This window comes from Typha angustifolia, chromosome 1 (assembly GCF_048772165.1).
Source record: "Typha angustifolia cultivar Huaian chromosome 1, ASM4877216v1, whole genome shotgun sequence".
Taxonomy (NCBI): domain Eukaryota; kingdom Viridiplantae; phylum Streptophyta; class Magnoliopsida; order Poales; family Typhaceae; genus Typha; species Typha angustifolia.
In genome coordinates, this window is record NC_133239.1 from 7,948,844 (window position 1) to 7,974,377 (window position 25,534).

A 25,534-nucleotide genomic window follows, 5' to 3' on the forward strand; every position below is an offset into this window, starting at 1 on the left:
GAACCCGAGGGAAGAAAAGGATTGGCTCGGGTTCCCCAACGAGATTGATATGGGAGAAAGAAAAGAGAGGGAGGAAAGGGAAGGGAGAGAGACAATCGCTTGGCGACCTCGCCGAAGCCCTCCTTGAAACCACGCTGACCCCACGAAGAGAAGGAGAAGCCACCGGCAACGACCAACGGCCAATTTCCTTGGCCGGTGGGGATTCGAGCCACGAGAGCTCTCCCAGAAGGCAACCATGGCACAAGACCATCGAGGTGGAGCTCCACTGCACAAGCGGCAGCAACCCGAGGCCGCCAGTGGACCTGATTGGCCGACAAAGCCGAAATCCTCTAATTTAGGTATTTTTATTTTAATCTATTAAAACTTAAATTAGTTTTGAGAGGTGGGAGAGGGCTTACTGAGGAGTCACGTGGTCTCCGATTGCTCTAGCGGCACTTCGGTAGTTTGATTCCACGGCCTCTTCAACGGTAAGAAAGAAGAAGATAGGAAGCAGGGTGGGGGGGGTCTAAGGTGGGATAATAAGATAGGATTAGGGTTTTTAATTTATAGGTTAGGTATTAATTGCAATCTCTAATCGGATTTTGATTCGGAGTGACTGGAAATCCTGCAGCCATTCTCGTCGCGTGAATGAGAAGGAGAGGGGAGGGGTTTGCACGAGCGCCCTTTTCTCTCTCAATTTTTTTTTTCAGTTCTCACAACTGTGCTGACTAGCACAGATCGATACGTATTATACTAATAAATTATCAACAGTGAACTAGGAGAGCATTTCAATACTCCATTATGGCCACCCATGTCGATCTATGCCACTAGAAAGTTTTGATGAAAATGCCAGCTAAGTGTCAAAAATTTGTCTCCCTATAACTCTACTTTCTCTAAATTGTGGCAAAAGTTTGATATATAAAATATGACAATGGCAAAACCTTTACTATGAGAGAGATATAATTAAATGAATCTGATTTCCAGATAAAAAAGAATCACACTAATACTGTACACAAATTGAAAGATATATATGAAATACCACAAATATCCAGAAACATTTCAGTGCTTTCATTAAAGGGAGTATTTGCATTAAAGGGAAAATGTTTCTTATCTTTGAATTGCTATTATAAGAAACTTGTTTTGCTATCATCAAAATAAAGTACTAAGCACATTATTTGTATTATCAAAATCAAATACCAAACTATTGAAGCCTTAGGGCTGACACAGCCTTATTCTCATTTCTAAAGAGACTTTTTCCAAGACTTGAACCTATGATCTCTTAAGATGCATGCACAAGTCTTACTGTCACGTCGTATACCTTCTTTGCATACCTTGAGTGGCCAAAGCTTTTGCCTCTCCAGATGTTTTGATGCAAAACGTGGTGGAGAAAGATAAAATAGAAAAATAAGAAGGGAAGGAATGGGGTTTCACACCTTCACCCTAAAAAAATGGTTTCATACCAAAATCCTCTAGAGAATAAATCACATAAACTTTCATTAAGTTCCAAAAAAAATATAACGGGTCTATATATAGACCTATAATGGAATTAAGCAAAAAACACCCTACATAAGAAATAAACAAAAGACACCTTAAATAAATCAAAATCAGAACTAGATCCCTATAGGAGGGATCATCAACTGTCGGTGCCTCCTGCGCTAGTACACACGCCATCGCGTCCTATCAGTGATGTCCGCATCATTCTCCCCGGGTGGGAGAGAAATCGATACCGTCAAGTGTGCTGCTCTGCTGCTCTCATACTGCTCTAAGGTATCAGGGTGATGCACCACCAAATCGTGACGATCAAGCCATATGTCATTAGATGTAGGCCGTCCTTTCCAACATACTAGATACCGTTGGGATCTACCTTCTCTAGTTGAAATAATTTCATCATCTAAAATTTAATCAATTTCGCCTCCTGTGTTAGGTGGAATATTGGGAAGTGGAGGTAAAGAGGGTCTCTCATAAACAGACTCATAGGTAGGCTCATTATCTAGTGGGTTATTTGGAGTAAAATCTGGACCTTTATAAGCTACTAGATCCTCAATATTAAAAGTACAACTGATGCCGAAATCACTAGGGAGATCTAGAATATAAGCATTATCATTAATTTTCTTAAGAATTTTAAAAGGTCCGGCACTTCATGCATGCAACTTTTTGACAGTTCCAGGTGGAAACCGTTCTGGACGTATCCGGACCATCACAAAGTCTCCAACATTAATTTCTTTGAATCTCCTTAGATCAGCTCGAATTTTATAATTAGTATTATTTGAGCAATTCTGTTACTGATTTCTTTATGCAAGTCATGAATATGTGATGCGAATGCAGATGCAGACTCAGACAACCTATGATAATGGGACATAGGAATGAGATCTATAGGTTGTCTAGGTTTGTAACCGTATACTACCTCAGTTGGACTCAGACCTACGGATCTATTAATAGAATTATTATATGTAAATTCAGCAGTTGGCAGTTTTTTATCCTAGTCTCTTAGATTCTCGTCGACAAGAGTTCTCAGTAGGTTACCTAAGCTCCTATTGACTACTTCAGTTTGCCCGTCAATTTGTGGGTGGAAAGCAGTTGAATACTGAAGCTTAGTTCCTATCTTATGCCATAGGGTTTTCCAAAAATAACTAGTGAATTTTACATCCCTATCTGATACAATAGTTTTTGGTAGCCCGTGCAACTTAACGATTTCGTCAAAATAGATTTTAGCAACTCGAGAGGCGTCAAAAGTTTGGGAACAGGGTATAAAGTGGGCCATCTTTGAAAATTGATTCACCACCACAAGAATGGAATCATGCTTTCGAGTAGTCTTTGGAAGTCCAAGTACGAAGTCCATACTAACATCTTGCCAAGGGCAATTAGGAATCGGTAAAGGCGTGTACAATCCTGTATTTTTCTTTCGCTGCTTAGCGACTTGACATGCATGACATCGACTAACAAGTCTCATAACATCTCTTTTTAAGCTTGGCCAGAAAAATCGATGTTCTGTAGCTTCAATAGTTTTTGTGTGTCCAAAATGTCCAGTTAAAACCCCTAGCATGCAATTCCCAAATTAAAAATTCCCTTAACGAGGTGCTGGGAATGCATAACCTTCGGGACTTAAATAGATAGCCATCCTGCAAGATGAAACCATCTATTTCTTAAGTCACTCCATCGCTTAATAAATTGTAAACTTCATGAAAATCCGAACATGATTCATATTCAGTTTTGATTTTATCAAATCCTATTACATCTGCGTTCATCCTTGAAAGAAGAATCATGCGACGACTCAGTGCATCAGCCGCTTTGTTGTCTGCTCTAGACTTGTGTCGCAAGGTGTACGTATAGTCCTGGAGAAATTCGACCCACCTGCCGTGTCTAGCATTAAGCTTCTTTTGGGAGTTAAGGTAGCGAAGAGCTTCATGGTCAAAGAAGATTATGAATTCTTGAGGAAGCAAATAATGTCTACAGTGGCGAAGAGATTGAACCACAACATAAAATTCCTTATCGTAAGTGGTATATCATTGTCTAGTTTCATTCAGCTTTTCACTAAAGTAGGCAATCAGATGGCCCTCTTGGCTCAGGATTCCTCCTATACCAACTCCAGAAGCGTCATAAGTGACCTCAAAAACTTTAGTAAAATCGGGGAGTCGTATGATAGGGGCTTCCACCATTTTCTTTTGATTTCAGTGAAAGCTTTAGTAGCACTTGTTGACCACTTAAATTCACCTTTCTTGAAGCATTCTCTTATTGGAGCCATAATGGTACTAAACTCTTTGATGAACCGATGATAGAAGGTAGCGAGTCCATGAAAACTTCTCACGTCTTTTATAGTACGGGGTTCAGGCCACTCTTTAATAGCTTTGACCTAATCAGGGTTAGCAGACACTCCTTTAGATGAAACAATGAAACCTAAGAAAACAACTTTGTTTGTCAGAAACGTACATTTCTTAGGGTTTGCATATAGTTGCTCTCTTCTCAAGACAGCGCAGACTTGACGAAGATGATCTATATGTTACTCCTGAGATCGACTATAGATAAGGATGTCATCAAAGTATACGACTAAAAATTGTCCCATAAAAGGTCGTAATATTTGAGTCATCATTCTCATGAAAGTACTCAGAGCATTAGTCAAGCCAAAAGGCATAATTGTCCATTCATATAACCCATCTTTTCTTTTAAACGTAGTCTTCCATTCATTGTCGCGTATACGAATTTGGTGATAGCCACTTTTTAAATCTATCTTTGAAAAGATCGTGGCCCCTGCAATCATGTCCAACATGTCATCCAAACGAGGAATAGGAAAACGGTAAGTTTGTAATGAGGCAAGTTAGGAAGAGATGCACCCGGGACGAAATCGATAGCATGTTGAATATCTCTCATTGGTGGCAATTCATCCGGAAGATCCTCGGGAAAGATATCCGAGAATTCCTCAACCACAGCAGTGGCTTCAAAAGGAATCGATTCACTAGGCACATTCAGAATTTCTTGAGCAGCAAGAATCAGAATAGGAGTTCCTTTACTCATCTCGCGTTCAATGCTTCTCGCACTAATCAAGCTGACTTTATTATCCGAGTGAATGGGATCAAACTTCTTTCCCATCTTACCCCTCAGGCTGCGATGGAAGAATCTTGATTTTCTTACCCTCGTGTTCAAACATGCAGATATTTGAACGGCCATAAATATGCACATCATTATCAAATAGCCAAGGCCTTCCAAGGATAATTTGACCCACATTCATGGTCAATACATCGCACCAGATTTTATCCTTATAAGTCATGAATTCAATTGGAACCAAACATTGCTCTTTTATTTCCAGCGTGGTTGAATTTATCCACGAAACCTTGTATGGATTAGGATGGGAAACCGCTCTCAGGTTTAGTTTTGAAATGATGGTGGAAGACACGGTATTTATACAGCTGCCACTATCCACAATTACTTTACAATTTTTACCTCCAATTTTTGTAGATGTGTGGAAAATGGAGCTGTCTCCAATCATCATTGGCTTTAGGTTGAGAGAGGGCACATCTAACAACATGTAACCTTGTGGAGTCTATGTGCCTCAGGCATCCTAAGGTATTTTCTTCCTCTTTATCTTCAAAATCTCCTTTACCGTCTACATGGTGAACATATCCATCAAAGTCTTGCTCGGAGTCTTCTTCGAAGGGTTCCTCAATTAAACTTATTTTATACGGGCTCGCACAATTTGCAGTAACATGCCCATAGCCTTGACATTTATAGCATTTGACCCAAGGATTAATCTTAGAAAAGTCTTTCTCGACGTTCTTACCTTTGTATTCTACCCTGGATTGTGAAGAGCTAGGGGTAGATCGGTTAAAAGATTGATTGGTAGATTTGGCTTGATGAGGACCTGTGGAGGATTTATGAATTTGAGGTCTTGTTTCGTAATTTCTTGAAATGTGGTTAGGTCTAGACTCTTCTAAGTTTTTAACTAAGCTGTAGGCCTTTTTCAAAGTATCGATATTACGAGCAAAAAGTTCACTTCTCAATTCTTCACGTAGGCCAGCCCTAAATCTGGACAAGATTTGCATAGGGGTTTCTGATTCGATCACGTTACACCGAACAAGCAATTCATCAAAGGCCGCAACGTAATCCTTAGCTGACTTACTCTCTTGGGTAAGTCGGTTCCATCTGTCTAGAAGCTTAGGGTAATAGGAAGGTGGGAGATATTTACGTTTTAGTTCATTTTTCGTGTCAACCCAAATTTCAGTTGGAAGCTCACCCCTAATCTCACGAAGAGTCTCAACGTTGGTCCAATACTGATTTGCTTTCGCAGTCAATTTCATGGCAGCAGACCTGACTTTATGGATTTCCGACATATCATACCATTTAAAGTAACGGTCCATGTCTTTGATCCAGTCCAAGAAGTGTTGTGGATCTACACGACTATCAAACATCGGAGCATCAATTTTAATGCTTCGAAGGTACCGTTCATTAGGATCTCGCTCATTTCCTTGAAAATGTTGACGAGGTAAAGGAGTGGGAGATTCACCATGTTCAAGGTCAAGGCGGTGATTATTTTGAGGCGCGGTGTGATCACGGGGTCTTTCTACCCTATATAGTCGTTCATCGGTCACCCGTTGATACCCAAGCAAAGTATCTTGAGTATCTCTGACTTGTTGAGCTAAGGTACCTAGTTGTCCCATAATGTCGTCGAGCTTCTTAATAAGTTCGGGATCCATACTGCTTCTGCTGGACTCACTAGAATCACTGAGGAGATAAGCCTTACCTCTACGTGTTGGCATACACTAATATGCAATGAGTGAGTTAGGTATTGCTTTATATATTTTATTTATATATATAAATTTTTTTTATCTTTTTAATTTTAAATAAAATTAAATAATGTTCTAACCTAATGGAATGCAGACGTCTCCTATCTTTAATCTAAATACAAATGTCTTAATCTAAATAATATGAGATGATATACTATGCAATTAAGAAAATCTTAAAAATGAATACTTAATTGAATTTAGATTTTCTATTCAGGAGATTCAAAGACTAATGTTAAGACTTAATGGTTTTTAAACAAAAGTCACATTTAATAAATGCCAAACCTTTTAAATTTCTTTCCAAAATTAACATAATACTAATATTCTATTTGGCACAGTTCATCTCTTAATATCAGGACTAAAGCATATAAGGTTTCTTTGTAGTCTCTCCCTCACTATATGTGGACAGAAGGGACGTCTATAAACTAAGATCCTTCGCTCTGATACCAAAATGATGCAAAACGTGGTGGAGAAAGATAAAATAGGAAAATAAGAAGGGAAGGAATGGGGTTTCACACCTCCGTCCTAAAAAAACGGTTTCACACCAAAATCCTCTAGAAAACAAATCACATAAACTTTCATTAAGTTCCAAAGAAAATATAACGGGTCTATATATAAACCTACAATGGAATTAAGCAAAAAACACCCTACATAGGAAATAAACAACAGACACCCTAAATAAATCAAAATCAGAACCAGATCTCTATAGGAGGGATCATCAACTGTCGGCGTCTCCTGCGCTGGTACACACGCCATCGCGTCCTATCAGTGATGTCCGCATCATGTTTGGTCCAATTTTGATGATGGCATGTAGATTAGATTGTAAAATTACAAGGGGAATCTAGGAAAGTAATAGTATAACAATGAGGTCATGGCATCATCATCGTCAGAGCTCAGTTTCTGCATCATAATTCTGTTTCAAGCTCTAGACTGATGAGTCATGATGATCTTCTATTAAGTTATTCTAATATTCTAATATTGGTAAGATCAGCAATCTAGTCTCACTAGTAGCACAAAAACAATTTATTGATAAATTATGTTGCTTAGTCAACTTTGGTCATCTAACATAGACACTAAATTATCCAGAATTTCAAGGTTGGGATATAGATGCAACATTTTAGTACGAAATAAAAAGTTGCAAGAATGAAAAAGGAAACAGGAAGCAAGTTAGATTTATATAACTATGATAACCAGCCTTGCAGATCTGGATTTTCTGCATAAATTGGAATCTGAGCATGTCTTTCTTTTTGACTAAATTTTTTTCCTCCTATTCCCATTGGTCAGAAGCATCCAGCAGTGCCTTGCAGTAGGAGTAAAACTGCTAATCTAAGTGTGGGGGACTTGTTATGGAGTTCACTTTTTAAATATAAATAAACAATATTTCCTTGTTTAGATCATAAATTGGAGCATGATTTTTATGTAATCTTGTATTACTTTATCAGGATTGGCTGTGTAAATTTCATTCTTTTGTTCAGATACACCTTGCTCTACCTCATATTCTTGTGTTGATTTATTCGACGAAAGCCAAAAGTAAGGGAAATAGGAATCTTATTTAAATTTCCGCTTTTATGCTCATATAGTCTCCAGCAGGCCATATATCTTTACCACTATAGAGTACTAGAACTAGGTAGTGATGGCATACCCTTATGTAGCTTCATGATTTTTTTGGTTTTCCTTCGCATTTATTGACAACTTCACTTAGGAATTTCTCACTAATTCAGTTCATGATATCTTTGGTTTTCCTTTGCATTTATTGACAACTTCACTTAGGAATGTTAGTCTTCCATAGTATGGTCTCTGACGAAAATGCCAAACTATCCCAAACAAAAAAGAAAAAGAGATGGTGGCATAAGACATCAAGATTGTGGCCAGGGATGTTTCACATTTGGCATTGTAATTTTCTTTATTGTGCCTGATGCAAACTTAGTCACAGGCCATCTACTTTGCACTACAGTGTTAGCATCTACATCTCCTACTTGCTAATTAGAATGAGAATGACCTTGCATCATTCAGTTATTTTGGTTGATGTGTATCATTGCTTACTGTTATTTTGGCATATATTCCTTTGGAAGATATTTCCAAACTGGTGGGATTTACATTGAGATCTGAAATTACTAAATGACTTGCTCCAATAGGGTCTAAATGTTACATTTGGTGATATGCTTTCTGACACAAAATTTTGGTGATGCATTAACACTCACAATCAGGCAAAAGGTTTCTATTTGACCCATACAAATCATTCAGACCTGTGAAACTTTTTAGCCTGTAGGTGTTTACAAGGTTTCTATCTACAATTATTTGCTGCAGATATAGCTGTATCATTATGAGGTAGATCAGAGTTTAGGCCATCAATAAATGAATCTTAAGATCCCTTTTTAATAATTGAAATATGTTTTCCCAAGGAAACTGGAAGTCTAAAATTTTGATTTGTTAGTTAAACCTTAAATTTAGAAAATTTGAATGTCATTTAAATGTTCTACTGTTTTCTTTATGATTCTACATTTTAAAGCATCTAATAATGCTCTTGTTGAGTCTCACCTACTACGGAACTTCACAGGTCAAGATTCGAGGAAGATCATTGGTTTGCACTGTTTGTGCAGAACATTCAAGCTTTACAGAACAAGAGTTCCAAAGATTTGATTATGAGAAGTTTACTCAATCACCGATGTCAGATAAGGTAGTTATTTTTCTCTCCTTGACCTCATAGTTATTCTTGCTATCATTCTACTTGATCTGTTGTTAACTCGAGTTACTCCGGCTTTTGATTTCCTATTTCATGATTCTGGAAAATTTATAAAAACACGCTACCTTAACCTCGTAATTTTTCTTAGCCATGCATTTTGTTTTTATTGCCTTGAAAACACCTCATTAAATTTAACCTAACAATTGTGATGAAATAAAGAATATTCTACTAGTTTCATAAATAAAAATAAAATTTCCCTCGACAAAGTTGTTGTCACGACCCGAAATCAGAATTATTACCGGCCATGTACCTCAATACGCTTGAGATACATGAAGCCTCATTATATTTCTTAAGTGTACAATGGCAAGGATAAATAAACGAACTAATTGCAATGAACATGAAAGAATGTCATTGTTTGTGTCTAAAAGAAATAAAATTTATAATTAATCTAAAACATAAATCTAAAAGAGTGGAAAGGTAAATAGGTAGGTCCTAAGTAGAGGTAAGGTCTCGGTGCATCTCGTTTAGTTGCCACACTGACTATTACTTGAGATAAATTAAAAAAAAAAGAAATCCATGAGCCAGCAACTATATAGCTCAGTGAGTGGAATCCACTCGAAAACCAAATAAATTCTAAACATTTTATAGTGTTAAATAAAACGTAAGTTCAACAATATACATAACAATTTGCAACAGGCATACTCTTAAATAATGACAATGATAACAATAGTCATAACTTGTAGCCTTGCACAATTTCAAAATATTAACATCTTTCTAATGTTTATAATGCCATTTGTCTTAATGGGTCTATACCCTGTGGATCCACATCAACTAGAAGTCACCTCGAGATGACGCTCAGGACTTTTCCTCATAGTTGATCCGGTAAGGGTCATCAGGTGGTGTCACTATATGATCAACACACCTTGTCTTTTCTACTAACCGTTGAGAGGTTAGAGTCACCTAGGAAATTTGTCATTCATCCTGGGACTGTTCTTTAACCCCGCGAGAGTCGCCTAAGAAAGTCACTATAGTGATCTGATATAGGAATTTTCCTTGGACTTTTAGATAGACTTGAGTCACTACAGAAAGCCGCAAGTGATTTATACCGGTATTGTTCTCTAAGTCATTAATAATAGTTTTATTTTTCTTTTCACCAAAATTTATAATTTGCACAAGGTATGACGATACACTGAGTGTAATGATTAAAAGCACACAGAAAATGTAACAATTAAATTTGCATGTAAGAATAAAATAAGTAAATTTGCATAGCAAATTACATAATCTGATAAAGATACAAAGTATGGTAAAAATAAATATGTGAGTGAACCCAGTCACCTAAGTCTAGGTTAGATGATTGAAATCTCTAGTCTCTAGTCCACATGCTGAAAAATTACTACCTTTAAACAATACAAAAATAACCATAATTTAATTTTTGTCCCTAATTAAGTTTCTGAATTTTTAAAACCAATAAATGACTATAATGGGCTGAACAAAACCCATTGGATTGAACTGGGTTGCGGCTGGCCCGCAGCCCACTCTTCCCTTCATGCTAGTTGGGTTGGGCCAAGGCCCAACCCAAAGCCAACAAGGAATTGGGCTACAGGTTGGCATGCAGCCCATGACTTAAGCTAGAGGGTTGGGCCTTGGCGACTATTGTCTTGGTAAGGGAGAGAGAGAGAGCATCGCCGGCGACTATTATCGTCGGCAGCCTACCGACCTCGTTGAAGCCTTCCTAGTGACCTCGATGACCTGTACTAGAGGAGGGAAGATTGATCACGGTGACCAACAGTGGAAAACTTCCACCCATGGCTGACCACAACCCAAGCCACGAGGGCCTCCTAGAAGGTATCATCGACACCAGGTTTAAAGCACGAAGCTTTCGGTGATGGAGCGATAGCGACCCGAAACTGCTGGCCGATGAGGCCGCAACACTGAAATTAGGTACTTCTAACTTTATTAAATTGAAATTAAACTAGAGAGATGAAAGAGGGCTTACCGAGGAGGAGCGTGATAGTCCTTATTTACTCTGGCAATGCTTCGACGGGCCGAACCCACGTCGTGAATCCGATAGTATGGAAGAAGAAAACAAAAGAGGAGAAGAAGAAGAGGGAAAGGAGGCTGGGGGGTTAAGGAGAGAGAGAGAGGGGGGATTAGGGTTTAATTTATAGATTAAAAATTCAAATCTAATGTGATTCGGATTTGGCAAGATCTTTGTTGTGCCTCGTTGCGTGCCGGAGAGGGAGGGGTGGGGGTCGCATGTGCACCCTTTTCTCTCTCAATTTTTTTTTTTTTTGGTTCTCACAGTTGTTCCTATCAAAGAGATGAGTGAGATAGGTTAACTTAACTCATCTATATAATAATTGTTACGGACCAGATCTAGACCGATCTAAATGTAAGAAAATTATAAAAATTTGTATGGTGGTAGCTTTGGAAGTTAGGGTTCTAATGGTCTTGATTTCACATAAATTGGAGGTCGGGATGAAAAAATATAAATAAAATAGTGGATGAAGGTGAGAACATGGCAGATTGGTAAATATCCGATGTTGTGGCGGTCGTCAGAGGGTGGTGGACAGCCAAGAGTAGTGATGGACGGCCGTATAATAGGGTAGGTCGTGGTGGAGGATGGTGGCTAGGGTTTGGGTGTTTGGAAGGGTTTTACAGTTACAATTTACTCCTATGAAGATAAAGACGATCTAATGGCTACAATAAAACGATAACTGCGATAATAAGAAAATAACGAAACTTAATTAATTTTCAATACTTGAATACTTGTATGCTTAACAAAGAATCCCAGCCTCTCTATATATAAATGTTGGATACAATGAGTCATACTCGGATAGACTTATATGACTCAAACTAGGACATGCCTTAGACTAGCCCTGAAGACTTACATGACTCGAACTGGAACTTATCTTAAAGGCTTATATGACTTAATTTGACTTACATAATTTAACTAGACTTGCCCTAAGAGCTTATATAAGCATGATCAATTAAAAGATAAATATGCTCGATCTATCGAGCTCAATATTCATGATGCGATCTGATTTGATCCGGTTCGTATCAGTTAAGTGTACTAACATCAATATGTTTTTGAAATAATAAATATAAAATTGTAGGTGTCAAATTATAAATATCCATATGATAGGGTGTTAATAAGAAAAGAAAAAGTAGTGTGTGTTTTTTTTGGAATTCTCAATAATTTTTGTATTAAGGTTGCAAATAATTCACCGTCATTTTTAGAGCTTGTGTTTTTAAAAAGGGTGCTCTGAAGTTTTGGTTGAAATCAATCTGCTTTGAAATCAGTTCTAAAACTAGGAACGCATCTGGTTTGCCTACTTGATTTTTGCCGTATTGGGCTAAACCTGGACCCTTTTCAGTTGGTTTTGGGCAAAAGAGAATCAACTATAGCGGAGAAAGGACACAACAGTGATAGTCTGCCTACCATGAAGCAACAAAGCACATGCTCTGGCACCATTGTCAAGCTAGCAGAGAGATTATAGAGAAAACACTAGGGAAGCAGATGAGAACATCTCCAGCTGGCGACGATGGGTTAGGTAGTGTGCATCAGTGTTGAAGGAGGTGCCAAGGAAATCTAGTGGAGGCGATGATTTGGGTTAGGTTAGAAAATGAGGAAAGATGAGGGGGCTTATCTGGCATTTAGAATCTACGATAACTAGTGGCATTCTCTTAGAATGAATATCAAACATTCATTTAAGTTATCTTACAAAGAAGAGAATTTTCATTTTGGTTCTCTCAGAAAAAGGGAACTCCATTAGTTATGTCTATCAGCTAATCAGTTTTATTACTGATCGTCAACATATTAGTATTTTTATTAAGTTCATTTAGGAAGGAGCTCCATTAATCACATTATCATTTTACACATCAAGGAAGCAAATCAGTCGAGGTGATTTTCTACTACTAAAATTGCTGCAGTTGGGAGACTTGACAACCCCTTATAGGTTGTCTTATCAAGTGATGTTTTTAAACTTCTCTTACCTACAACACTTAATTTGATATCCAATAAGAGTCTGCAAATGGTTGACTGCAGGAAATTACTGCAGTGATGGTTGTTGATAATTTGCTCTTATTCAGAAAGGCATATTGGATTAGAGCATTACGGCTACCTGCATGTGTGCAACTAAACTGTATGGTCCTTTAAAGGTTAAAGCTAACTAATCTACCCAAACCCCACTGGTGAATAGTAGTTGTCACCACTTGCACAAAATGAATGAAATAACTTATAAGACTTCATTTGGTTTCAACCTTAGGTCCATTCTTGGATAAGTTTATTTAGGTGTTCTATGATGCAATAATATTTAACTATGAGGTTTTGCCTATTTTGTTGTTGAGTTTTAAAATATGGATAAAAGTGATGTGAAATAATATGATCGTTAAGATTCTAGGAACGATGATGGTGACAAAAAAAGGAACGAGACTTTACATCTCTATTTTTAACTAGGATTTCACACCCAAAATTCACATCGGAGATAAATCTCAAGAAATTTTATTTCTTTATTTATATATAGACCTTACAAATGAAAATAAACAAAATAACAGCCTAAACAATTACAGAAAAGCAAATATAATACTAAACACCATAAATAGCAAATATATAAGAAAAACAATCGTCTTAAGACTAATTTTCTAAAGAAAAAACTGCAGTGATATATGTGTTCGTGTAATATGTTACTGATGTCCATATCATTCTTCTGGGGTGGAAAAGAACTAGACTTTGTCAAGTATGTCCTCTATAGCATTCATATTCTTTTAGTCCTACAGTTTTTTGACATTCAAAATTATTTCATTCAAGCCAAATATCATTAGGTTCATGGATAGGTTTTGCACCTCCACGCTCAAGCAAGGGTTTCACACCAAGTTTTTTTGATGAGAAGACTTATCTTTAGAAACTTTGAGCAGTGAACTATGACTTTCCTCATAATAGTCTAGCTTGTCCGCCTCTGACCGTTCCAAGTCACTTTAGTCAAGACAAGTATCATCATGTTTAGGGCTAGGTTTCAGACATGCACCCTCAACCTACGATTTCACACCCTAATGTTCTTGATTGTCTAATACTTGTCTTTAATTTCAAAAAGGGCACCGATCATGGGGACAAGAAAAAGAGTCAATGAGGATGTGAAAGTGGTGGATGAGGGTTGGCGGCTATCAGCAGGCAACAATAAGTGGTGGAGTTAAGAGAAAATGGTGTTGGGGATAGTGGAGAGCTACGCTAGCATTGTTGGCGTCTGTGGAGAGCTACGCTAGCATTGTTGGCGTCTGTGGAGAGCGACATTGGCAATGACAACATCAATGAAGAGCATTGCTAGTGGCGACAACATTGGTGATAATAGGTTGAAGATGACCTAAAGACTAATAGGTGAGAATGAGGTTGGGGTTAGGGCTAACGGTCGGATTGGGTAGGTGCTAATAGATTTGGGTACACTTGAGTTAGTGAGCTGAATTGGTTTGGATTTAGGTCGGTTTGGGTTGTGGGTTTGAGTTTAATAAGGAGAAGGTGAGGGAATTTTGGTATTTTCGTGGGGAAGTTAAAAATTTGAAATTTTGTTAAATGTGGTAAGGAAGGAAAGAAAAGAATTTTGATATTTTGAGGGGGAAATATAAAATTCGAACTTTAGGATAGACTTGAGTAATTTTTGGATAGTTAGGATGTGTTGGGAAGGTTAGGGGAAAAAAAGATTTGTTGAAATATCAAAGAAAGGATGAGCAACTATAATTTGAAATTTAAAATTTCGAATTTAAAAATTTATGAAATTTTGAAAATTCAAAATACATGAAATTTAAAAATTTGAAATTCTTTGATTATTTTTGCTCACCTATGTCAGAGAAAAAGGTTGATTTAGGTGATGAACTATTGGATGATGCACGAACACTTCATGTCTGGTCGGATCTTACTTTGCGATTTCGTAATGATGACTGGTTCCTCATTCCTCCACAACAATAATCTCCAGATGTGAGTCGAAACTCATGTACTCGACATACGGTGGAGTTCGTGATGATTCAATTCATGATAACAGTCGAATGAAGGACAAGTGTATAGCGGTACAGAACCTAGGAGGCAAGTTTATACCTACTCTGAGTGGAAATGATGATAAAGGTTGGGGAAGATGGAGCACGGATAAATTAATGGACGATAGAGATAGAAAAGGTTGTTTGGAGAAGATTTGAATCCTAAAAAATCATTGCTCTAATACCAAAGTAATATGAAACAATAAGATCGTTAGGATTCTAGGAACGATAATAGTGAAAAAAAAGGAATTGAGTTTCACACCTTTCTGAACTAGGGTTTCACACTCAAAACTCATATCGGAGATAAATCTCAACAAATTTTATTTTTTCATTAATCCCAATTAAGTAAAAAAATTGGTCTATCTATAGACTTTACAAATGAAAATAAGCAAATAACATCCTAAACAATTACAAAAAAAATAAATATTACCGTAAATACCATAAATAGCAAATATATCATAAAAATAAGTGACTTAATACTAATTTCTTAAAGGAGAAATTGCATTGATACATCTATACATGTAATATATCACTAATCTGCATTAAAAAGTGTAATCCTTATCTTGGCAGTGGGTAAGGAGGGTGTGCAAAGATACAGAATGTGAGAATGAGGAAGTCTAGCAAAGACAGAGAGAGAGACAGGAGGATGGTGGAGGTGGCAGTTGGTGAGGAAGGTGGGAGTTGAGGTGGTGCAGCAGAGAATGAGTGAGAGAAGCAGAGAGAAATGCGTGTTTAGGAGAGAGATTCTTGTCTCTTTGTTGAGTTGCCAACATCACCATCTGTCCATTGGTGAGCACAAGAGAGTTGGTGAATGCGAGTGGCGACCCGACTGCCAGCCACTTAAGGCCACTTCCACCTATGCTGCCTACCATAACTTTGCTATGCTGTCCAGCTGTCCTTTTTTGCCACATAAGGCCTATGCAGGGTGGCTATGAACTACTGTCCCTTTGGCAGCTGCATACGTGGCTTCCAAGAACACTTTTTAATACCATGATTGAGGATATGTAAAGTGGAATGACCAAAGTAATAATTATAGAATGCCTGTATCCTCCGCCAATCTGCTGTTTTGGAAAAACATCACACTTGGAAAATGTGTGCAATGTATGAAACTATCTAAGCAATGCTTGGATATATGTGTACAATGTAGGTTCTTATATGTGTAATGCATGCTATTATATAAGCAGTATCTTGTCTAGAATATATTTGTGCCTTGCATGAAATATATAAGCAGTGTCTAAATATATGTGCGCAACTAATGGAAATGTATAAACAATGCCTAGATGTATATGTGTCAAGGGAAAAGAGAAAGAAGGGGCAATCTGCATCTATGAAAAGAGAATACAGGGATAATTTAGTAAATAAAAAAGTGCATGCCACCAGCAATTAGAGTACCAAGATATACTACCCTATATTGGTTCTCGATAAGACACCAGCATGGTATGCACTGACATCATCACAAGGTTAGCACAGCATAGATATGGGCCCAACATGGGAATCAATTGTTCCGGGGTTCTGTCCATATGGCCTTCTCACCCATTTGATATTTCAAGCTCCCCATGGTTTTTAGCTTACAATATTGGACCTAGTCAGGTTGGCTACCAGTTTCATTGCATATAGATGAGTACACAATTCCAATAAGGCATGACCAATTGTAGCATGGATAGATAAAACTTTGATTGGTTACTGTTAGTCTGTGCTCCAATGGATTAGTAAATGGAAAGAACATGCGAACAGTCACTAAAGTCGTGCAGCTTGTTGTGATTGTCAAAGAGACTTATGGTTGCTGCAATCAAATTTTTATTCTATGTATCATATAAGTTGTTCTTGCTCTACTTCCGAACTGATAATCTGTGATATCAAAATTTGTTCTTCTGGCATCATCAGTTATGACTTATGACCACATCTGTTTAGAATTCTGTACATTGGGAATCTATATTTGCAGTATTAGTTGGCTATCAGTTTATAATAAACTATGCATTCATTTTCAGTTCTAGCTGCATGATCTGTTCATCTTTTGAACACTACTAGCATAGGCTATGCAACTGGTTCAATGTGTATTAGTTGATACAATAGAAAACAGCAACAAAGCGAGCTATCATTGATATGATATCAGTACTTTATTGATTATATATTTCAATCCAATGCAGTCAAACCAGAAGCTGAGCCTTCTCCCAGAGAATGCCCGAGTTACAAGTACGAAGTACAAAGAAGTAGTTGATAGTGGTGAATCACATATATTGTTGGATGTGCGGCCTGCGCATCAGTTTAAAATAGTATCGATTCCTCAGTCTGTGAATATTCCACTTTCCATTTTGGAGGATAAGCTCTCAGCAATTGATTCATATCTGAAAGATGTGGAAGACGGTTCACGTAAACTTTCTTCACTATATGTGGTTTGTCGAAGAGGCAATGATTCCCAGAGAGCTGTTCAGCTTCTCCACAAGAATGGTTTCCTTTCAGCCAAAGATATCATTGGTGGCTTGGAGTCTTGGGCACAAGATGTGGATCCGAAATTTCCTGCTTATTGAGGAGCTTCTATTATGTGCTACTGTAAAAGTAATTTTATTCTAATTTGCATTCTCTTTGCAGCCATATAAGATCCACTCATCGAGGATGAAACCAGCAATGTTTGAACCCTTTTCAACTTGATTAGTTCTTATCTTCTATCCATAATTTCTTGCAGACGTCATTGATGTATTATTGTGGATAAAGACCTTACAGTCCATATAAAGGGCCGCATTTTTGCTTCAGCTTATATGGGAAGTCTAAAGTTGTCATAAAAATCTGATTATTTCACTATAAATGTATTTTATGTTCCAACATTATGCAATCTGAATAGTATCTTTTTCTTAGTTCTTTTATTATAATTGCAGGTAAAATTTATTCTTTCCTGGAACCTGCAAATGAACAAGATCTATTTGCATGAAAGGGCTGGTCTATTTGTAGCTTTCTTTTCAATCTCAGTATACGAAGAAAAAGGTTATACCGATTGTATTATGTTGAAAGAATGTACAAAGTAGAGGGAAGTACAGAAGAGTGGGGAATAGAAGGATTACAGTTGGCTGATAGAAGAGAAGGTTTCCAAGGGAAGTGTCCAAAGATGAGAAAGCTCGACGTAGAAACCTGTAATGGTCAAAACTGAGAATTTGAAGATTCGATTGTTTCTCTCCTTCCATGCCTTGCACCAGATCACCGCAAGTAGCCCTCCAAAAGGACAGCGGAACCAAAGTGTCTTCTTCATTCTCGTTAATTGTTCCACAATTTAAGCCAGTCGTTGATGTTGGGTCTTAGAGATGACATGTTGAATAAGTAATCATAAACTCAACTGAAGAGAAGATGATCCACCGTTCCAACTTATTGCATTGCGCACTTGATTGATTCTTGAGATTGTTGATTTCTGGCTTGGACTTTTTTGGTTTGATTGGAACCTAGTCTTGTATTATTCTTTATTTGTTTTTAGTATTTTGATTGATATTAGGCAGTGTTCACTTGTGGAATAAGGCTAGAGTAAATATTAATATTCTAATTTTTAATACTAGAAGAAGAAACTAATACTAGCTTAAACTATCTAATATAGCGAGTATTAGTTGACATAAAGTTGATATTAAAATATAAAAAATAATAAAATTATAGTGGAAAATTGTGATGTGTTAAATTAAATAATAAAAATACCCTTCAGTATATATTGTAGTAGTAAATAGTAGTTTACTAAAATAATATTTTTTATTAAAACTGTGACTTAAAAAACTCCATAAATTGTATTGTCTGTATTTAATGCATATATTCTTACATTGTCCGTGGTAAATAATATTTTTAAATTTCTCCACATTTACTATAACAAACTACATGAACTAGCACCACTCTGAGTTTTTGTACACATTATATTTTACTTTTCCCCACTTTGTAAAAGAAAATTACAACTACATAATGAACAACCCAACTTCTCTGCATTCGCAATTTTCTCTCATCGCCTTTAAGCCCACACAGCAAGCTCTAAATTAACAACCTCAACACTAATCGCGGCAACGACATAATTTCATTCAGCAGCAAGGCCGCAACCATCAAGCTCTCTCTGAAGTGGAAGACAAAAAAACGACTGCAATGTCTTCTCAAAATTGCCATCAACCCATGATCAAAGAAAGGTGACAAGGAGGGTGGTAGTGGGTTTGCGTAACCAACAAGAAATGAGGAGGGTTGTAGTGCATTGCAGTTTGCATAACCACTCTTACAACTACAATAAAAACGTCCATTTGCACTACTTTGAAGTCTTCTACTTCTGATTGTAACTTGTATTAATTCAGACGGGCCAAAGTAAGTTCATAACTCTCCAAAAAGTAATTGTCCATTAATGAAGAAATGCACGAGAAAACACCACTTTGTCCCAGATAAATTGTACATTACAATTTTTATAAATAGTGTATTATATGAAACAAGGAATGTGGAGAGATGTGGAGTTGTTCTCACGATACGGGGTTATAGCCCTACACTATGCAAATATGTATGGTTATAACCTTGCACTTAGATGTGCGGGATAATAACCCAGCATTGTGCGATTATGCGAGGTTATAACTCCACACTACTCGATGATATGTACCAGCTATCAATTATAGAGTTAAATCTACAACATTTAGGATTTGGTACTCATGGTTAGCAGTTTACACATTAACCCCTAATATTTATCTATTTTCTTATTAGTTCATTTGCTTTAGGGTTGGATTGGCTTGGCAGTGCTCTGGTGGTCTGCAACCTTTGTCGAGTTCTTTGGCGACATGAATAGAGGAGAGAAAAATAGAATAAAGGAGAGAAGAGAGGCTAGGAATAGAAAGGATTTTAAGGGGTGGTTAAGTTTTATAAAGGAGATGACTATTACGGTTCTTGATTTAGGTGCATACTGAAATCGCTTCAATTTGTATTAATTTCTATTTATGTTTTAAAAAAATAAAATAATTTTTGGTAGGTGCATTCGAACAAAAATGGACTATGTTCAAACACAAAAGGATTGCAGCGAGAGGGCGCCATAGTGATACGACTTGGGTCTGACCAAGCCATCTCGTGCCGAACACAAAGGGATTGGATCCCTATTTCTATTTCTCGCTAATTGTTTAATTACTGTTATTTGCTTATTTCAAATTAGCCCTAAGTAACTATGATTTCAATTTGGTTGGGTTAGCCGAATTGGCTAGACGATAGCCACCTATAAATCATTGTGGCGCGCACCATGGTCAGTTATCAATGAATTAAGTTTCTTGCCGTAATCTTATTTTCTCTCCTTCCCTCTCGTTCCCTCATTCCATGGCAGCAGCCACCACCAAGGCGCTGCTGCCTCTAGCCTCTCAACTGGCCACTCACCCTAGTCCCTTAGGGAGCGGCCCACTCCTCCCTCTTCTTAAAATCTCTCTCTACTTTCACCCTAATCCTTTCCATCATCCATAATCTTTCCCCACCACCTTCCTTACCGATATCACCCATTACCACCGGTCTACGACCTCCATATTCCACCTAGGTTCTCGTGCCCTCATCCACGGATTCAAAATCACGTTTTGATCTGAATCTTGCAAATCGGACTCCCCGACATGCGCCCATTTATCCGAAGATATCTATGGATCCCACCGTTCGAATCACCCAAAATTAGATTCTTTTCCAAGACTACGACCTATCAAAATTTTACTTGAGTTAACGGTTATATCTTTAGGAATCTCATTCGAAAGTTCCATGCAAGGTCCTGCATAGATTTGATAACGAGATAGATCAAACCTAATCCAAGGGAGATCGTAACAAAGTGGTATCAGAGCCACTGTTCCTCGAACACACGCTTCCTATGACTTCAACCAGAGCCATAGCCGCACAGCGAAACGAGGAGGATGAGATTTCTCTAATAGAGGAGGAAATGGTTGTGGAAACCTCCACCCACGGAATCGCCCAACCGAATTTGAACATGGAAGAGCCTAGCATTCGAGCCATGATCGGATCACTTTTTGACCAGATGGCCATCAATAATTAGATGATGATGGAGATGATGCGGCAAATACGGGCGACAAGTGAAGCCATGGTGATCGAAAACGCATTGACAAGTGAAGCCATGAACCTGTCGCCACCAGTTCAAAACCTTCATAAGCAAGAACCCTTGCTACCACAACCCTTTAGGCAGAGACCAGCAAGGATGGTTCTGCTAGGCCAACTTGCGGGTGAGCTTGTCCATCGGGCAAACCAAAATGGCGATCATCTTGGAGGTCTAGACCCTTGGGTGGAGCAAGACGAATCGAAACTGCGTTGGGTTGATATAAACCGAAGGAGGGATCATCAACCATTCATGATGCATCCTCCTCAGGTTAGACAAGGGCTCAGATATGATCTGGACTGGGACAACAGTATTTATGGGCAAACGGTGCGTCTCGACTTTCCGAAGTTCAAAGGTGGCAACCCACTTGATTGGCTATATAGAGCAAAACAATTTTTCACATACCAAGGTACAACGGAAGAGCATAAGGTGACGCTTGTGAGTTTCCACCTTGAAAATGCGGCATTTCATTGGTTTCGGGTGGCTAATGCATGAGATACGATTGAAAGGTGGGTCGATTTCTACAACGATATCACTCGGTGATTTGGAGTGTCGGGTATGAAGCTTCGATGCTCTCCTCTCAAAGACCGTACAAAGGACCACGGTTGGAGTATACCAAGAAAAATTTGAGAGGATAAGTAGTCGCTGCCAACCTCCTTGGACCGATCAACAATTTCACAGCACTTTCATCTCGAGGCTGCGGGGAGACATAGAAGCCGATGTGAGGGCTTTAAGGCGTAGAACCTTAAAGGAGGCCTTCGAGGATGTGGTGCTAATGGAAGACAAGCATCGAGCAATGAGGATTCACATCAAATAGAATTGGACAAGCCGGGATAGCCGCTACCCGGCTCGACCTACCATAGTGGTAGGAAATGCAGCTGACATACCAAGGGCTGCTACTGCAATGGTGCCTCCTCTAGAACCCCTAAGGCCCTCCCATGATGTGAAGTACGCACATAGAGATCCGGGTTGAGCACTCACACCTGCTCAAGTGGAGGAGCGAAGAGCCAAAGGCTTTGCTTTCATTGCGATAAGAAGTTTATACTTGGACATTGTTGCGCCAAATCGATGGGATCGGTGATGCTAATAGATGGATTGGAGGAAGTTGAGAATGAGGTTGCAGCTAAAGATGAGGGAGTGGCTAAGTGGCAAGAGGAAGTGTGGAGGAGCAGCCCGTGGAAGAAATTATGGCCAAGATTTCCCTTCACGCCTATTCCGGAATAGCCGCACTAAAGACCCTATGGGTGAATGGTGTAGTCAAGAAGACCACGGTGAGAATCCTGATCGATATTGGGTCCACTCACAACTTCATCGATGAGAGGCTCCTTTAGAAGATTGGCTCGAATTGGAACCCACGGACAGGTTCGATGTGATGATCAGTGATGGCATCACATTATGGGTTAATTTTATTTTCGGAGGCGTGGAGTTGAAGGTGCAAGGCCAAACCTTCACATTAGATCTATATCCGTTAGCCTTGAGGGTTGCCAACATCGTCTTGGGGACTTAATGGCTGCAAAGCTTGGGGCCCATGACATTCAATTTTACCAACCTCACGCTTACATTTCGAAGGAATGGTTGGCGAGTGCTACTGGATGGAAACCAATAGCAGCAAGGACTAGCGTTGCAGTCACTGGTTGGACTTCTATGTGTAGGGGACCGAGCTCTACTCATGCAAATGGCTATTGTTGAAGCAGAATATTCACCACCCAATGGAATACTCACTGACATGGAGTTGCTGCAGGAATTCAATGACCTCTTTGAGGAGCCCGAGGGTTGCTACCGACCCATCACCATGACCACCGAATTCAGATCATCCCAAGAGCTGAACTAGCAAATGTTCGGCCATATCGATACCCAAATGTCCAGAAGGAGGAGATCAGCAAATTGGTGGTTGAGATGCTAGAGAAAGGGATCATCCAGTCAATTTGGAGGGCCTACTCATCGCTAGTGCTGCTAGTTTGAAAGAAAGACGGGAGTTGGCAATTTTGCATCAACTACCGAGCCTTGAATGCGATCACCATCAAAGACCGGTACCCAATACCAATGATCGAGGAGCTGCTGGACAAACTCACAGGGTCGGCTTATTTTAGCAAGCTTGACTTACGAGTGGGGTACTATCAAATCCGTGTCGACTCGGAAGATGTACACAAAATGGTGTTCCGGACTAACGATGACCACTACAAGTTCCAAGTCATGCCATTTGGGCTCACCAACACATCGACGACCTTCCAAGGGCTAATGAATGACCTTTTTCATCCACTCTTGCATCGGTATGTGCTCATCTTCTTTGATGACATTCTTGTATACAACAGGAGTTGGAATGAACACTTGCGGCACGTGCGAGAGGTGTTGAATATTTACGACTGAACCAGTTGAACGTCAAGATAAAAAGTGCCTTTAGGGTAAGCCATGGGTGGAGTACTTGGGGGACATTATCTCAGCGGGAGGAGTGGAGGCCGATGCAAGCAAGATCAAACAAATGGTGGGCTGGCCGATCCCTATTAACCTGCGGGAATTGGGGGGATTCCTTGGGTTGATAGGGTACTATCGGTGATTCTTTGCCAATTATGAAAAGATCGTTGCCCCGCTGACCTCCTTACTCAGAAAAGGAGGGTTTCAACAGACGAGCAAAGCGATGGAGGCTCTTGAAGCATTGAAGGCAGCCATGTCTACCGTGCTGGTTTTGGCTTTGCCAGATTTCAGCAAGCCTTTCATGGTGGAATGCGATGCCTCAGGTGTAGGTATTGGAGCTATTTTGATACAGGACGGTATGCCCGTGGCATATATGAGCAAGGCATTGTCGGACTAGTCATGATAATTATCCACCTACGAGCGCGAAATGCTTGCAATTTTGCACGCCGTCACCAAATGGCGACCCTATTTGATTGGCCGACGGTTTACTATTCGCACGGACCAACGAAGCTCACCCTTCTTCATGGAGCAATGTGTGCACACCCCAGCACAGCAATGGTGGGTCACGAAGCTCCTTGGGTATGACTATGAGCTAGTCCACAAAAAGAGGATCAAGAACCAAGCTGTGATGCCCTTTTGTGCCAACCAGACGTAAGCGCGCTCGCTTCTTTTTTAGCACCAACCTTCCTTTTCTTTTTAGATCTGTGAAGAGCTAGTGCAAAGGATCAAGATCTGGTCTGACTCATGGAGGAAGTAATAGAGAACCCATCGAGCCACCCCGAGCACAATGAGCGCAACGAGTTGGTGCTCAAGTGCGGGCAGATCAAGGTACCCGCGGATTAGAGGCTGTGGAGACTATTGGTGGCACACTTCCATGATACCCTTACAGTAGGCCACAAAGGGTTCTTAGGCACCTACAAGCGGCTAGCCCAAAGCTGTACATGGACAGTGATGAAGTCCGATGTGAAGAAATATGTGCGTGCGCGAATGCCAAATCTGCCAACAAGTTGAGTCGGAGATGCTCAAACCAAGCGGGCAGTTGCAACCACTGCCTATACCAGAGCATATTTGGGAGGACATCTCCATAAACTTCATTGAGGGGTTGTCGGAGGTTCGAGGCCAGTCAGTGGTGTTCGTTGTGGTGGATAGGCTAAGAAAATACACTTATTTTATAGCATTGACACACCCGTTTTTAGCGAAGAAAGTTGCTAAAATTTTTGTTTGAGAAGTGACGCGCTTACATGGGATGCCTAGGATGATTATGTCAGACCGGGATTGCATCTTCACCATCGAGTTTTAGTCTGAGTTTTTTAGATTGTAAGGGACTCGAGTCAACCTCAGTTTAGTTTATCACCCAAAGACGGCTGGCCAAAACGAGGTGGTGAATTGTGGACTCGAGCAATATTTGTGTTGCTTTGTCGAGGACCAACCAAGGGATTGGGTCAAATTACTCTCATGGGCCGAGTGGTCTTACAATACGGCTCATCATTATAGCATCGGCATGACCCCCTTTCAGGCGGTTTATGGGCGCACTCTCCTATCTTGTGTGCCTATGATAGACTCATGGAGTCAGATTGAATCGAGCTCAACTTGGAACTTGCGGACCGATATGAAACCTTAAGACGGCTCAAGATTCACCTAGCATCAGCTCAAAACCGTATGAAGTAGACTCATGACAAGGGGTGAGCGCCAGTTCGAGGTGGGTCAATTGGTGTTTGTTCGAGCCCAACCATATCAGAAATCCACATTGTGACCGATTTTGAACTAGAAGCTGGGTCACAAGTATTACAGGCCGTATCGAGTGCTACAACGAATCGGTCCAGTAGCTTACCGGTTGGACCTACCTAAAGGAACTTGAGTCCATCCGATCTTCCACATGTCGACATTAAAGGCCCAGATCGAGCCAGTCATGTGGTGGTGATAAGCTCTAATACCAAATTGATGGATTACGGTACCAATTGATAGGCTACGCAACGATTCTTTCAAGATCTGGATGTATTATAGGAATCAGTCGGCACAACCATGGGAAAATATTTGTCAAATATTCTCCGATAGTCATAAAATTATAAAACAAAGTGAATTAGATTCATAACATACTGATCTACA

General features: G+C 39.3%; 1 protein-coding gene across 1 annotated transcript in view; it reads left to right on the top strand.

The window, feature by feature from the left end:
* Positions 1-18,343, top strand: part of LOC140758182 (adenylyltransferase and sulfurtransferase MOCS3-2) — a 48,069-nt gene extending 29,726 nt beyond the window's left edge. The window contains exons 10-11 of the mRNA XM_073094272.1: positions 8,809-8,928; positions 17,106-18,343. Of these exons, the coding sequence (XP_072950373.1) occupies positions 8,809-8,928; positions 17,106-17,486 (501 nt within the window). The 3' untranslated portion in view covers positions 17,487-18,343. The remainder of the gene's footprint in view (positions 1-8,808; positions 8,929-17,105) is intronic.
* Positions 18,344-25,534: the final 7,191 nt, after the last annotated feature.